The sequence below is a fragment of the Pan paniscus genome, chromosome 1, assembly GCF_029289425.2.
Source record: "Pan paniscus chromosome 1, NHGRI_mPanPan1-v2.0_pri, whole genome shotgun sequence".
Classification (NCBI taxonomy): Eukaryota; Metazoa; Chordata; class Mammalia; order Primates; family Hominidae; genus Pan; species Pan paniscus.
This window is the reverse complement of record NC_073249.2, coordinates 189111822-189127055: the sequence shown is the minus strand read 5'-3', so window position 1 is coordinate 189127055 and position 15234 is coordinate 189111822. Positions and strand designations below refer to the sequence as shown.

Below are 15234 nucleotides of genomic sequence, written 5' to 3'. Positions count from 1 at the left end.
CAGCTACATCTGCAAATTTTCAGTACCCACAAGCACACATACATCATAATATGCTAAGAACCATCAGGATGGAGACAGGTGACAATCTTCAAGGATACACTCTTCCAATCAAATGCCAAGGTCACCCTGGCAAACCCCCTCCTCTTGACTCTTCATAAGGCCCCAGGTGAGGGTCAAGGAGGAATGCTGGCTGGGAGCAGTGGCTCAAGTCTGTAATCCTAGCACTTTGGAGGGCCGAGGTGGACAGATCACCTGAGGTCAGGGATTCAGGACCAGCCTGGCCAAAACGGCAAAACCCCGTCTCTACTAAAAATACAAAAATTAGCCAGGTGTGGTAGAACATGCCTATAATCCCAGCTACCTACTGAGGCAAGAGAATCACTTGGACCCATGAGGCAGAGGGTACAGTGAGCCGAGATCATGCCACTGCACTCCAGCCTGGGTGACAGAGCAAGACTTGTGTCTCAAAAAAAAAAAAAAAAAAAAAAAAGGAATGCTGTGGGGTGGAGGAAGGAAAAGGGGCCCAGGAGAAGCCTAAATGAAAGGGGAGGAAAGGTGTTGCAATGGGGAAACAAGTTTGGTTTTGATTTTTTCATTTTCCTCTTACACTTCTACAAGCAGTCTTGATCAAACATATTCCCTGGAACTATGCTCGAGATACCCATAATCCGCTCCCAAGATGCTGATAGGCAACATGAAATCATTCATGAGCCCAAACAACTTCTGGCTTCTCTCTGTTGCCCGAAGACCCCAAGGGGCTCAACTAGTAAACTGTGGTGGGAAATATCCTGCAAATAGCAGGATTTTTTCAAGATACTGGCAGACAGTTCCATTTCAATGGCAAAGGGTACAAAGAGATTTAAAGAGAGCTGCAGGTGGTGCAGTGTGAATTTTACTCACATCCTGAGCAGTGGGGCAGAGGTAACGTTAGGAACTGAGATGCCCTCCTGTAAGGTCCAGAACACAGGCTTTGGCTACCAAAGACAGCTAACACACTACCCACTTTCCCCTAGGAGCCCGCTCACACCTCCTCGGGGATGAAGTCAGGCAGAGCCCTCCCCTGAGCCCCAAAACACCTAGAATTCATCCTTATTGCCATGGTGTGGGTACTTTTTACTTAACTGACTCGCCCATTCGGCAGTAAGGCCTTAACTTGCCAGAGCCAGCCATCTAGTATGTGCCTGGTCCATGTGCAATGAATGAGCAAATACCTTGTCAAGCCAGATCAGCAGGCCCACTGCCTAGAGAAGTTCCATTCCTGACCACATGTTATATGTCTACCTGGTGCCTCACACCAGCTAGGTAATAATAATAACAACAATAATAATAATAGTAATACTAATAACAAGTGGGCATTTCCTGTGTTCTGTGTGCCAGGCACTGTGTTAATGCTGGGGTCCTGCATTCCCTGGCTGCACGCCTCTCCTGGGGCTGACTTCAGTGGAGCAATGCTGCTAACATCTCTAACCCACTCCTCATTCATTCCTCCCCACCAGAGGGTGGCTTCTCAAGTGGAATTGAGGGACAGAAGGAACAACCTGCTTGACTCAGTGCCATCTGGCTTCTGCAGATCTGCTTGCCCACAAGAAAGGTGCAACCTGCTCTGCTCCCATCGTGCAGGCAGGAGCTGAGGGGACAGTTCTGCCCCTGCAGTGGATGTCTGCCCCACCCGGCTCAGCCTGGGACTGGGTGGGTCTAGTTCAGGGGAATGATGGGAAACATACTTTGTCCCTGATGCGCGGCATCTCATTTATTGAAGACGTACATGTTAACATCTCTGAAACTGGGATGCATCTTTCAGTTGGATGGCACAACATAGTTGGCTGTGATGTTTCTTTCTTGGTAGGACATCTTACACTCAATGGCATCTTAGATTCAAAGAAACTTGGTAAGCAACATTCTCCAGTTAGCCTTATCAAAGAGCTGATATTTTGCTCTCCACCTGTCCCAAGGAATTAGTATTTAACTGGCTCTGAGCACAGGCAGTGGGGGAAGGGGTCTTATTTATCACCATCCCCACCATCCTACCCCTTGCCCTAAGCACTTTGCATGTCCTGAACTATGCAGAGGAGGAAGACGCCTTCCGCAGCCTAAAGAACATGAATGGCCCGGGCCAGGGAGAGGAGAAGCACTAGCAAGCCAACTGAGACATGCAAGGACTCATGTGGTCCAAGTGTGTGTGTGCACATGTGTCCATGAGTACATATGTGTTCACATGAATGGGCACTCAGGCCTTGCCCCTGCAGCCTTTGGCCCACACCTGCAGCCTGTCCTGGTCATTGTCTCAGCCCACTCTTCCTCCTTTTGCTGGACTCCTCAAAGATTCCCAAACTCCACTCCCCAATCCTCTCATCTGGCTTCTGCCCTGACAACAAAGGTCGCTGTTACGGGTTGAATTGTGCCCCCCACCAGGCCTCTATGTTGAAGTCCTAACTCCCAGTAAACTCAGAAGGTGACCGTACTTGGAGACAGGCCCTTTAAAGGGGTGATTAAGTTAAAATGAGGATGTTAGGGTGGGCTGGTATGGACCGGTTCAATATGACTGGCATCCATAAAAAGGGGAAATTTGGACTTACAGAGGGAAGGTGATGCGAAGAGAGAGTGGGAAGATGGCCACAGGCAAGCCGGGGAGAGAGGCCCAGAGCAGAAGCTCCCCTCACAGCTCTCAGCAGGAAACAACCTTGCACACATCTTGATCTTGGCTTCCAGCCTCCAGAGCTGTGGGACAGTAAATCCCTGTCGGCAAAGCCATGGGTGCTGTGTTACAGTCTGAGGTGCTGTGTTACAGTAGCCCAAGCAAATGAATACACTCACTGATAATATCCCAGTGCCCACACTGACAGCCACTCCTCCCTCCTCTTTCACTTGATTTCTCTGTTTTTGTTGTTGTTGTTATTTGTTTTTCTGCTCTGTCACCCAGGCTGGAGTATAGTGGCACAATCTCGGCCCACTGCAACCTCCATCTCCTGGGTTCAAGTGATTCTCCTGTGTCATCCTCCTGAGTAGCTGGGATTACAGGCACCCACCACCACACCCAGCTAATTTATGTGTTTTTAGTAGAGATGGGGTTTCACCATGTTGGCCAGGTTGGTCTCAAACTCCTGGCCTCAAGTGATCTACCCACCTCAACCTCTCAAAGTGCTGGGATTACAGGCATGAGCCACCGAACCCGGCCGTTTTTCTCTGTATTTAACACCAAAACTTCATCTTCAGCAGCAATGGCACAGCTCCTCCTGGCATCTCCCACTGCTCCCCTTCATCCAGGTGCCTCCCAACACTGACGTCTCCCCTCTCCTGCACATGCTGGCCGGGTGACCTCCTTCTCACCCCGGCTTCTACCCCCATCTGAATGCTGATGACCCCAAAGCTCTGTCTCTAACTTACATCTGTGCTCCGAGGTTCAGACCAGATATCCACCTGCCTCCTAGACATCTCTGCCGCACATCCCAAAGGCATCTCAAACACATATCCAAAACTGAGCACTGAGCACCTTTCCTGGTCTCTGCCTTCCCTGGTACTGTCTATCTCAGCAAAGGACACCACCATGTCTGGGACACCTCCCTGGTTCTACTGCTCCTGAGACTGGGTAACAGACTTCTCTACATACCCAGGGCACCCAGTTCCCCTCGGTACCCTGGGTCACACCGTCCTGCCATGGATCCTGGGACATCTTTCATGGCAGGAGCAGTGTTGGACTCACCTCTTTGCAGAGAGATCTCAGACGCAGATTCTGGACACCCCTGTCCTCGAGGAAGGGGGCAGAAGCCCTTCCACACCAGCTATACAATGATCAAGCAACTGCCACTCAAAGAGGCACCATATCACAGACAAGTTTTTATTATCCTGCATAGAGAACCCAAGAAATATAAAAACATCTCCAGAAGGAACCCCCTCCGACTGGCCCCCTCCCTCCCAGGGTGAGCTCAGACCAGGGTAATGGGGGCTTGCAGGCCACCTCTGTCCGGTGAACAAGTTCCATATAAAAATAGATCTGTAGAGGGTTCCCAGAGAGCCATCGCCCCACATCACATCTGTGCAGGGCTGAGGCCTGGGACCCAACAGGATTCTGGGACCTCACTCCTCAGTGGAGGGGAGATCTACCCTGGACACCGAAGTCCTGCCAACACAGCCAGGGGCCCTTCTGCAGAAACAGCTGGGGTAGGGGAGGAGATTTTGCCCTGCAGAGAATGACTGATGTAGCTGGAGATGGGGATGAGGCTCCATCCACCCAAGAAGGGATGCTGGTCCAGGCTTCCCAGGAGGGGTGGGGAAGGCGGATCCTGGAGGGCACCTGGCCGGGGGCTCCCCCAACCCTGACTAAGGTGGTAGCAACATCTTGGTCTCCCCAGTACCCCCAGAGTCACTGAGCTGGGGCAGGTGCTCAGGAGACAGGGAGGCAGGGGGCTGGGGGAGATTCCAAGAGCAGGGGAGCTGCTGCTGGCAGGGTAAGGCCAAAGGCACCTCTGTGAGTCACTGTCCCCCACCTCTGGGTGCTCTGCAAAGATGCACTGCACCTTCCCGCCTCTGGGCTCTTTCTCATGCTAGCCTCTCTGCATGGACTCCTCTTGTCCGAGGCCTGCCATCTTGCCTGCCGAAAACTCCACCCACCCCAAGGAAAGAACCTTCCCTTTCCCACCTGCAAGGCCCTGTTCAACTTACATCTCAACTTCACACATTAAGAGAGTGGCTATCTCCCCCTCCAGCCCACCCACCCACTGACCCAGAGGGCTCCTGGGGGGCCCTGGGCACTGTGGATGGTGCCCTGGAATTACTTCTTGGTACCTGAGCTCTTCTCCTGGTCTAGTCTGAGCCCCCCAAGGGCAGGCTGTGTGTCTTTTTCATCTTTTTTTTTTTTTTTTTTTTTTTTGAGACGGAGTCTTGCTCTGTCGCCCAGGCTGGAGTGCAGTGGCGCAATCTCGGCTCACTGCAACCTCCGCCTCCCAGGTTCATGCCATTCTCCTGCCTCAGCCTCCCGAGCAGCTGGGACTACAGGCACCCACCACCACACCCAGCTACTTTTTTGTATTTTTAGTAGAGACGGGGTTTCACCGTGTTAGCCAGGATGGTCTTGATCTCCTGACCTCGTGATCCACCCGCCTCGGCCTCCCAAAGTGCTGGGATTACAGGCGTGAGCCACCGCACCCGGCCATCTTTTTCATCTTTACCTCGTCTCCTCTTTCCCGCCCCATCCCACCCCACCAACACACAGCCAAGGAGAGCAGACAAGTGTCAGGGGTGGCCTAAACAAACTCAGCCCCTGTGGCCCTGCTGAGATCCAGCTGCCTTCCTGCCACCCTACGAAAGCTCTGGCATCCTGGGCCCCACCATTCCCGGGGGCCCTTGTGGATAAGGAACTCCACGGTGGGCTCAGCACAACCACTTCTGCCAGGGCTCTTCAAAGTCAGAGCAGGGAGGGGCTCCATGGAAGCCTAGGTAGTGCCCAAGGCATGGAGCTGGCTGGAGGGGAGTCGCCTCTAGAGTCCCCAAGGGCTGTACAGGGAAGTGGTGGTGCCATAGGGCAGGACCAAGGACTCTCTCCCCAGAGCCAGCCTCACCCCTGGATTGGGTTCTGACCCCAGCTCTGCTCCTGACTCCTCACTTGGCCTCAGTTTCCCCCATCTGTACACTGGGGGTTAGACCAGCCTGTTTGAGAGAGAGGACCCATCTCTGAGTCTCCTCTTCACCCTCCCCAAGTCTGGAGAGAAAAGCTCTTGGGTCCCTGGGGAGATAACATGGCCCTTTATGCTTTTCCCAGATGTCCTGGCCACTGAGTTCATAAAAGGAATGCACACGAGGGCCTCATGGGGCCCCAGGGAGCACCAGGGCCTCTCATGGCCCGGCCTGGCCAGGACTTTTGGCCTCACCCTGAACTGTCAGCCCAAGGCAGGGGGACACAGAAACCAGCTCCTGAGTCTAGGGCTCTTGGGTATCAGCCCCTGAGCTCAGCACCATCTTTGCCTGCCTGAGCCTTGGCCAGTGTCCAGTCAGCCCCTGCCAAGGCACAGGGAGCTGAGGAGGATGCACCTCTGGCCCAGCCCCTGACACCTGAGCCACTAGGCAGCTGCAGTCACTGCCAGGTAGAACAAGACCCCCCCAGGACCCATGCTGTCTGACTGGTCAATGGGTCTGTGGGAAAAGGGAACACCCCACGGGTGTAGGCCCCAGCCCCCAGTGGGTACAAATGGCAGTAGGGCATGAGCCAGGGCAATCTCAACCCACTGTCTTCCCTCCCATCCCTGCCCCAGCTCTTCTCTGAGACCGCAAATTTCCTCCTGCTGTTATCTCAGGGTTCCTCCCTAGGGATTTGAACCTCTTTTCAGGGGCACTGAGTTAGCCAAGGCGTTCAGACTCGTGAAAATGGGAGGGGCAGGCAGTGAAAGCGGGGAAGCTGTGGCCCCACCAGATCTGGGCCCAAGCGGAGGAAGAGAGCGCTCCCTCCCACAGTGCTGGAGCGCAGCTTGCCACGGTCCTTGGGCAGGGCTGGGGGACTGGACCCCCACCGGAGTCCTGCCTTGGAAGAATGGGGTCCACTCACACCTGCACCCCCTGGCCCTGCAGCTGGAGCACTCGTGCCTGCAGGGCGCTGATCCCGCTGAGGAGGGCCTCTCGATGTTCAGCCGAAGAGATGCCTAGGCTCACCAGGTCCCTGAAACAAAGGCTGGTCACACTCGGCTGGCTTGACCCCAACTTCTGCTCCTCCCATGAAGGCCCTCCACTCTCCCTCCGCTTCTCTGGACAGGTTGGGACTCCGCAGTATAGGCAGGGGCAGGGCCCATGGAATCCCCCAGCCCCGGCCTTGACCTTGGTGCCTTGGACTCACTGGGCAGTCATCTCGGCCACGGCCTCCAGGCTCCCATAGCCAGCAGCCGCGAAGCTGTCCTTGTAGCGGCACAGGTCCAGGGCCTCCAGCCACGCGCCCACAGAGCCAAAGGAGGGGAAGGTGGAGAAGGCACGGTCCGCTAGCGGGGTGGGAGGCCTGCGGGTCAGAGGAGCTGTGCTCAACCGACAGCTGGGATCTGGGCCCACACCTGGTGGTCTCCCGGGGAGAGGCCAGCTGAAGATGGACAGGAGAAGGGGAGGGTAACCGGGCCCCAGGGCTGGATCTGGCTCACATGAGCACTGTGCATTCCTGAAGAAGCGAGGGCTTCAGGTTTTTCAGGCAGGTGGAGGCAGAGCCAGCGCCAGCTAAATGTATTGGCGTATCCGGAACAGTCTGGGGTAGGACACGCCTAGGACTGGTTGGTGACTCATATTGGGAACAACGAATATTAATTTCACATATTTGATTCATTGGAACTACAAATGTGTTAGGGCTATTACCACATCTATTTCTCCAGTCAAAGGTCATTGTACCCGGGGATGTGGGCAAAATCCAGGAGAAGCAGAAGTGACCAGGAGGATGTGCAGTGAAGTGGGCCTGGGCAGGCGGGTGGGCTACAGCCCTCTGGGGCAATGGGGTGAACAATTGCTCTTGGACAGGTGGGGTGGTGGAGGCGGTGGGTTTGCACTTGCAACATGCAGGGAGGCCCTCCACGGACAGGTGAGAGGCTGGCTGTCCCATGTGGGAACGTACCTGGGACAGGTAGTCGGGGCACACTTGGGGGGCTCTGGGTCCTGCACCATCTTGCTCAGGATGCTGTGGATCTGGGAGAACCTGGGTCGCTCACCTGGGTCCTTCTGCCAGCAGTCGAGCATTAGTCGGTGCAGAGGGTTAGGACAGTTCCTGGGGGGTGGCAGCCGGAAGCCATCCTCCACAGCCTTGATCACCTGGGCCATGGGGGTGGGGAGCAGAGAGGAGGCTCTGGGTTTCCCCAGCACATGGTGCGTGCACACACACACGCACACACACACATGCGCACACACAGACACAGACACACACACACACATGCGCACACACACAGACAGACACACACACACCCACACACACACACCCAAGGAAGCCTGGGGCAGTGGCCAGGCAGAACCAGAAGCAAGCAGACGGAGAAGAGGGACCTGAGGCAGGAAGGTTGAGGGCCAACGGGCAGAGGTCAGGAAGCTGGGGCCTGAGCTGACAGGGTCAGAAGGCATGCAGCTGGAGCCACGGGTTACTCACGTCTTGGCCAGACATGTCCCAGTAAGGCCGCTCCCCAAAGGCCATCACCTCCCACATGATGATGCCGAAGCTCCACACGTCACTGGCAGAGCTGAAGTGGCCAAACTGAAGTGTCTCGGGGGCGGCCCATAGCGCTGGGCTCCTGCCACTCTGTAGGGGCAGGCAGGTCAGGGGCAAGGAGGAACTGGGTGACACGCAGGTTTCCCCACCCCACTGAGCCCCAGATCCAGCCTTCATGTCATCCTCCCAGGCAACCCCCAAACTCCAGCTTCACATCTGGGAAAGACACAAAAGCTGACCTCAAGGTGGGGTTCACTTGCATTTATGCCAAGACCAACTGGGTGGAGGGGCAGGGAAAGGAGTAGAAGTGGGGAGCTAGGGGCTCCAGGGCAGCTTGGTGGGAACCAGAAGGCACAGGCAGGCTTGGCTGGGGGCGCCCTCACCATAGTGGTGTAGACAGCCTCTGATCGGTCCCGGGGGCCCCGCCCGAAGCCAGAGATCTTGCAGACAAGGTCGCTGCTGACCAGCACATGGCGAGCTGCCAGGCCCCGGTGAACGTAGCCCATCTCTGACAGATACTTCATGGCTGATGCCAGCCCAGGCAGCAACCCCATCAGTTGCCCAGCCACCAGCTGCCCCTCGTGCCGCTGTGGAGGGAGAAGACTGAGGCCAGGGCTGTGGGCTTGGATCCCCTGGTGTTGTGTGACACCAGGGCGGTCACCTAGCTCTCGCCAGGCTTTAGTTCACCCTGTGACCACAGGTCAGCCCGGCCAGTGGGGATGATGCCAATTCCAAGCCCTACCAAAGAGAAAAGTGAGGGACCCCTGCCCGCTTTACAGAATAAAGTGGTCATTGGCAGCCCCAGGGCCACTCACCCTGAGGAAGCCGTCCAGGGCCCCATGGCTCATGTACTCGGTGACAATCATCAAGGTGCTTCCTGTGCCCAGGGATGGGAACACACATGCTAAGTTGTCCACTCCACCCCGCACGCACACAAGTTTCCCCCCCAGGGTCCCAGACCGGGCCTCGAGAGCCAGAACCAGCACCAAGCTCCCTAATCTCGCCATCCTCCTGCCCAGCCCAGGGTCCTCTATGCCAAGGAACAAAAGAGGAGACATCTGTAGGTGAACAAAGTCCAAGGTCATGAGCTGCAACAAGCTTGCTAAGAAAGATCACTCTTTCTAGGAGTGATATTCTAGGGGACCTACCCCCTAGAATATCACAGGTCAGAAAGGTCATTCTGGCCGGGCGCAGTGGCTCACACCTGTAATCCCAGCACTTTGGGAGGCCGAGGCAGGTGGATCACGAGGTCAGGAGATCAAGACCATCCTGGCTAACATGGTGAAACCCCGTCTCTACTAAAAAAAAAAATACAAAAAAATTAGCTGGGCCTGGTGGCAGGCACCTGTAGTCCCAGCTGCTCGGGAGGCTGAGGCAGGAGAATGGCGTGATCCCAGGAGGCGGAGCTTGCAGTGAGCCGAGATCTCGCCACTGCACTCTAGCCTGGGCAACAGAGCGAGACTCCATCTCCAAAAAAAAAAAAAGAAAGAAAGAAAAGAAAGGTCATTCTGAGCCAGAGTGGCCGCTCCAGAAGGGCCGCCTTGAGTCAGTGAAAGCTGAGGTCCCTGGCTGAAGCTCCCTCCCATAGCTGAGGGAAGGACCTGGAGAGGCAGGGGCACTCCAAACTCCCACACCATCATTTCCACCCCCCATACCCGTGCGCTGGGCAGCAGGAAGGGAGCACCGGGCCCTACCTCGGGTAACAACGCCCTCCAGCCGCACGATGTGGCTATGGTCAAACTGGCCCAGCGTGAGGGCCTCGGCCAGGAAGCCGAGCCTCTGTGAGTCGGAGGCGCTGTTCCTCAGCGTGTGCACGGCTACGGGCAGCTCCTGGCGACCGGGGAGCTGCAAGCAGCCACAGCACAGCTCCCCAAACCGCCCTGTGGGGAAACAGCACCTCAGATACCGCCAGAGGCCACTGCCCTGGCTGAGCTGGGCAGGCTGAGCCGGGCAGGCTGAGCCGAGCAGGCTGAGCCGAGGAGAAAGTGACTCTGGCCAGCCTGGTCAACATGGCGAAACCCAGTCTCTACTAAAAATACAAAAATTAACCAGACAAGGTGGCACATGCCTGTAATCCCAGCTACTTGAGAAGCTGAGGCAGGAAAATCACTTGAACCCAGGAGGCAGAGGTTGCAGTGAGCTGAGATTGTGCCACTGCACTTCAGACTGGGTGACAGAGCAAGACTCGGTCTCAGAAAAAAAAAGTGACTCCAGATCATGGACCGTTTCCAGCTTAAATCCTGGTAAACTGAGTACCAGCAGTGTGACCTTGAATTCCATCTCTTTCCTTTTCTTGGCCTGTCTCCTCTGTGAAATGGGGATTCCTCCCTGCCTTCCTCAGTGGGGGGAGGTTTCCAAGCCTTAAAGAAAGGACGGGGCACATGCCAGCACGCCGACTGCCATCAAACCCCATGTGACCCAGGATGGATGACAATGACATCTATTCTTCCACCCTGCCCCTTTCCGGCTTCTGTCCAGCGGGTCTGGAGACAGTGTCAGGGGATAATGTCAGGCTCCCAGTGAAAGCAGCTGCCATCTCTGAGCACAGGAGGCTGAGGATTTGTAGTCAGGAAGAAAGGCTAGCAGGAGACTGGCCCTTAGAGAGCAAGCACCGCCAGCCAGGCCCTGTGAGGAGTGCTGGGAGGTCCCCACATTAGCCCCCAGAAAGCAGGTATCATGCCCATTTCTCAGATGAGAAACTGAGGCTCTGAGCAAAACAGGGCCTTGACCCTGATCATGCAGCGGGTCAGTGGGAGAGCCAGGACTAGAACTCAGTTATGTCTGGCCCCTAAGCTTGCAAAGGCCCCTCCCCGCTGCCCCATGAAGGCCTGGGACTAAACTGCCAGTTGGCAGTGTGCAGAGGTCTGACCTTGAGGACCAGGAGAGGGTCACAGACCCCTCTGCCATCCTCTTCCCTATAATCAGGCAAGCCAGGGACTTTCTGGGTGGAGGGTGGGCTTGGTGTGGAGGCAGGGCTTCCAGACACGAGCAGGGACTTAGGTGGAGGCGGGCTTCAGGATATAGGTGTGGACAGAGTAGGGGCGGGGCCTGTAGAGTGGGTGAGGCTTCCAGATGGGGACAAGGCTTCCTGGGCGCCCAGCTTGCCTCCTCCAAGGCTCCTCTCCAGCGTGACGCTTTTCGCATCCAGTTCCTTGGCGAACAGATGCACAGCCTGCAGCGGGTCCCCACAGCTCTGGGGGTCCAGGAATGTGCGACGTGTTGGGACTTTGACTGGGAGAGAAAGAGATGAGCCTAAGGAATGGGGCCTCCGCCACTGGGGTTGGCAAGGGGGCTCATGCAGTGCAGCAAGGCAGAAGGCTGAGGAGTGAGGCAGGGTGGAGCCCGCCCCTCCCCAGCCAGGCCCAGCCAACTCACAGTGGAAATACAGCTCCTCTTCATCATGGGCATCCCCTCCTCCTTTGCCATAGCTGCAGGGCCTGGCAGGGAGTTCAGGGTCATTCTTTCAGCCAGGCCACCCCAGCCCTTCCCATTGCAGAGCACTGAGGGCAGCACCTCTTTGTCCCTTCAAAAGACAAGGCCTGTGCCCTGGGGGAGGGAACTTCTTGTCCAGCTGGTTTAAAAGCTTCTCTGTGGTTTGACGACCTCCCCATGGCACAGATACAACCGTAGCCCTAGACCAAACCGTCACCACCACCACCATCCCTAGCTACTTTCACATGGTGAAAATTATTGCAACTCCAGAGGCACCCAATCCACATCCTGGCTGCAGGCCCCCAGCTGCCCCCGCATGCGGTTTTGTGAAAGTGTGAATAAGGCAAGCGGATCCAGCACTCGGGGGCAGCTTCTGGTCTGGTCAGGAAAACAAACATGGAGAGTTAGCCACAAGCCCACTCACCAGTGCTGGCAAAGGAGAAAGATGCTGTACTGTTGGGACACGGGACAGACAGGCCTGACCTGATCCAAGGTCATTGTGGAGGGCTTCCTGAGACAGAGGCAGCCACGGGCCAAAGGACTGCATCACAGTCAACAAAGCCACAGGCCGGTACTTGGGGCCCCTAGGGGCAGGGCCTTGCTGGCCAAGATAAAGACTTTGGCTTTTATTCTGGGAGCAGAGGAGAGCCCCTGTGGGGTTGAAGCAGAGGAGTGCAATGATTTGATTTCTACTTTAGAAAGAGCTCCAGTTGCAGAGTGGAAGCTACCACGGGTGTCACCACAGGAGAGGAGCTGGCAGTGGTTCCAGCTATGGGGTCAACATGGGCATGGAGAGAGGCAGAGGACTCGAGTGACATGAAGGTGACAGGGGCCACAGGGCTGAGAGGTTGTTGGATGGCAGAAAGGAAGAGGGAGAAGTTGCCCACAGTTTATGGTGGTGCCATTTACTGGGATGAGGAGACAAAAAGTTCACATTTAGACATCTGAGTTTGCAGGCCTGGGGGATAAGCAGGGAAGATAAGACGGGGGTTCGACGTGTGTGTGTGTGTCTGGAGCTTGGAAGAGAGGCCTGCTCTGCAGATACAAATCAGGAGCAATGAGCATGGCCCAGGGAGAGGATGGAGTCTGAGAAGAGGGACTAGGAATAAGTCTGAGAAACCCCAACATCTAGGCTAGCGGAAGGAAGCACCAAGGACAGTACAAAAGAATCGCCAGAGGAACAGAAGGAGAGCAGAGGGAAACTGGGGCAGGGTATCACAGGGACCAAGGACAGAGAAAGTAGAGGGGATGGTAGAGAGAAATCACATAAAGGTACAAGGATGAGAGACCAAGGGAGGAGTTTCCGAAGTTTTCACAACAGAGATGATCACATGTAGATACAGATGGGAAGGAGGAGCTAGGCTGTCACACAGGGGGAAGCGGCCACCGCAGGGTGTTGACAGCCTGGGCTCGGAACCTGACTGCAGGGACCTGCTTCCCAGCTCCTCCGCTCGGTAGCTGTGGGACTGGGTGGCTCCATTTTCTCTTTAATAAAATCAGGATAAAGATAGGCCTGCCAGACAGCAGCATGTCAGCTTACCAAGCCTCCACACATGTTCACTGTTATGGGGGGCGGAGGGGAACATTAGGAGTAATAGTGGGCTCCCAAGATGGCACAAGGGTGGGGTTCAGCCATAGGTGGAAGGACTGATCCTGGCTGGGAGGATCACCTCCTCTAGAGAAAAGGGGGTGAGGATGGTGCAGAAGCAGGCAGGTTTGTAGGTTTGGTGGTGAGTAGTCCAGGGGCCAGTGATGAGGCTAAAGAACAGGTGTGACTGGTGTGGCCAAGAGAGCAAGCTGCAAAGACAGGGCGTCTGCAGACCAAGAAGGGAACTGGATTAAGTATTGGGGTGAGGCCAGGCATGGTGGCTCATACCTGTAATCCCAGCACTTTGGGAGGCTGAGGTGGGTAGATCACCTGAGGTCAGGAGTTTGAGACCAGCCTGGCCAAAATGGCAAAACCCCGTCTCTACTAAAAATACAAAAAATTAGCTGGATATGGTGGCACGGGCCTGTAGTCCCAGTTACTCAGGAGGCTGAGGCAAAAGAATCAGTTGAACCGGGGAGGCAGAGGCTGCACTGAGCTGAGATCATGCCACTGCACCTCAGTCTGGGTGACAAGAGCAAGGCTCCATCTCAAAAAAAAAGAAAAAAAGAAGTAACGAGGTGAAGCATTCTAGGAGGATGGCCAGGAGGAACAGAAGAGATGATCCTTGGGAATGAGAAGTCCAAGAACCGAGGGGCAAGGGATGGGACAGGCTGTCTGGCAGCCACTGAAGTCACCCAGGGTGGTGACAGGACTTCCACGAATGAGGAGCAACATCCAGGAGAGATGGGTGGAGACGAAGGGGGGAAGGCTGAGCGGATGGAGGAGCGAAAGAGGGTGCGTGGTGAGGAGAGGAGAGAGGCTTCCACTGGACCACACGGTCTGGTGAGAAGTGGGCAAGCCAGGGTGGACTGGAGAGGAGGGAAATTGGAGGTGAGGGACCACGGCGCAGAGCAGGTACTACACACAGGACGGTGTGAGAGGTGCTGCAGACAGCCCACCAGGCTGGGACATGCATGCTGGAGGAGAACACCTTTCTACCCCTCCACACTAGACTGGGCTCACTCTCCCCATTTCAGAGCAGCTGGATTTGGAATCCCACGCTGGCTTGCTCCGCCTCTGTAGTGCACCTGTCCCTGGGGCGCTCCTGTCCTGCAGGGCCTCTGCCGGGAAGAGGGGCTCTTGGCTTGCTTGTCTCCCTTTCCTCCTTCTGCCTCTCAGAGCCTCTCAGTGCAAAGCCAGGATGAGATGCTCTCGGCATCTGTCCATCTCTGCTTTTCCAACGGGTCCAGCACATGGACCCTTCATGCTCCACGAGCAAGGAACTCCCTACTCTTGTCCTGCCCTCCTGATTTGCCTGGTCCAGGCAGAGCTGGCTCCTAGACTAGCGAGACAGTGTTCTCTCCCACTCAGTCACTTTCAGTGCCTCATTCAAGGCCAAGCAAATTAGCCAGTGCCAAATGAATGCCCATTGTCGTTCCAGCTGCCAGGCAGTTTCAGGATGCTGAGATGTGGCTCCCCAGCCCGCCCAGCCTGGGACCCATCTGGGCAACTCTGCCTGCAGCAGAGTGTGGCCCTGGGGAGAAGGGGAGGATACATGCCAGGAGGCCTCTGCTGCCTGCAAAAGGACTAGAATCTTCTCTGAACCATACTCAAGCTCTATGTCTTCCTCCTATCCCCTTTCTCTGCTCACCTTCCTGCAAGCTTCTTTCTGCTGGGGGTGGGAGGTTTCTGCTTTATGAATTGCCCTCCCTGTCCTGCCCCTCCCACACACATACATACACAAGATTTCTGTCTTTTCCCCCTTTTCCTGTGTTCGAGGGCCTCAAGAGGCCCGGGGACAGGGGCTGGGGGCCTCTGAGCTCCTCCAGAGAATTCTAATCACACTGGAGCAGCCAGAGCTTGATTCCTTCCTCAGTGATGCCTTCTGACATTTAATGAGTTAAGGCGCTAAATCCCCTTCATCCCAGAGCGGCTGAGCTAGCTGCAGTGCTGGCTGCCGCATGAACAGTGAGCTGGGGGGAGGGGCCGGGATGATGCATGCCTACATTTGTACAGCAGTGTGCTTGCAGGTGCAAATCTGCGTGTGTGCAAAGTGGGCAGA

The 15234-nt window shown here is 55.9% G+C and overlaps 1 protein-coding gene across 6 annotated transcripts in view; it reads right to left on the bottom strand.

The window, feature by feature from the left end:
- Positions 1 to 1732: 1732 nt before the first annotated feature.
- Positions 1733 to 15234, bottom strand: part of EPHA10 (EPH receptor A10) — a 51691-nt gene continuing 38189 nt past the window's right edge. For 2 of the 6 annotated variants that reach the window (XM_063601448.1, XM_034961557.3), the window contains exons 9-17: positions 11528 to 11589; positions 11258 to 11383; positions 9847 to 10032; positions 8968 to 9029; positions 8536 to 8739; positions 8093 to 8242; positions 7574 to 7767; positions 6821 to 6976; positions 3822 to 6646 (exon numbers count right to left, since the gene is read on the bottom strand). In XM_063601448.1, coding sequence (XP_063457518.1) covers positions 6532 to 6646; positions 6821 to 6976; positions 7574 to 7767; positions 8093 to 8242; positions 8536 to 8739; positions 8968 to 9029; positions 9847 to 10032; positions 11258 to 11383; positions 11528 to 11589 — 1255 coding nt within the window. In that variant the 3' untranslated portion in view covers positions 3822 to 6531. Of the gene's footprint in view, positions 1943 to 2576; positions 2737 to 3700; positions 6647 to 6820; positions 6977 to 7573; positions 7768 to 8092; positions 8243 to 8535; positions 8740 to 8967; positions 9030 to 9846; positions 10033 to 11257; positions 11384 to 11527; positions 11590 to 15234 lie in introns of those variants that run through there. The other 4 variants (XM_063601445.1, XM_034961559.3, XM_063601451.1 and 1 more) reach the window with 4 other exon arrangements.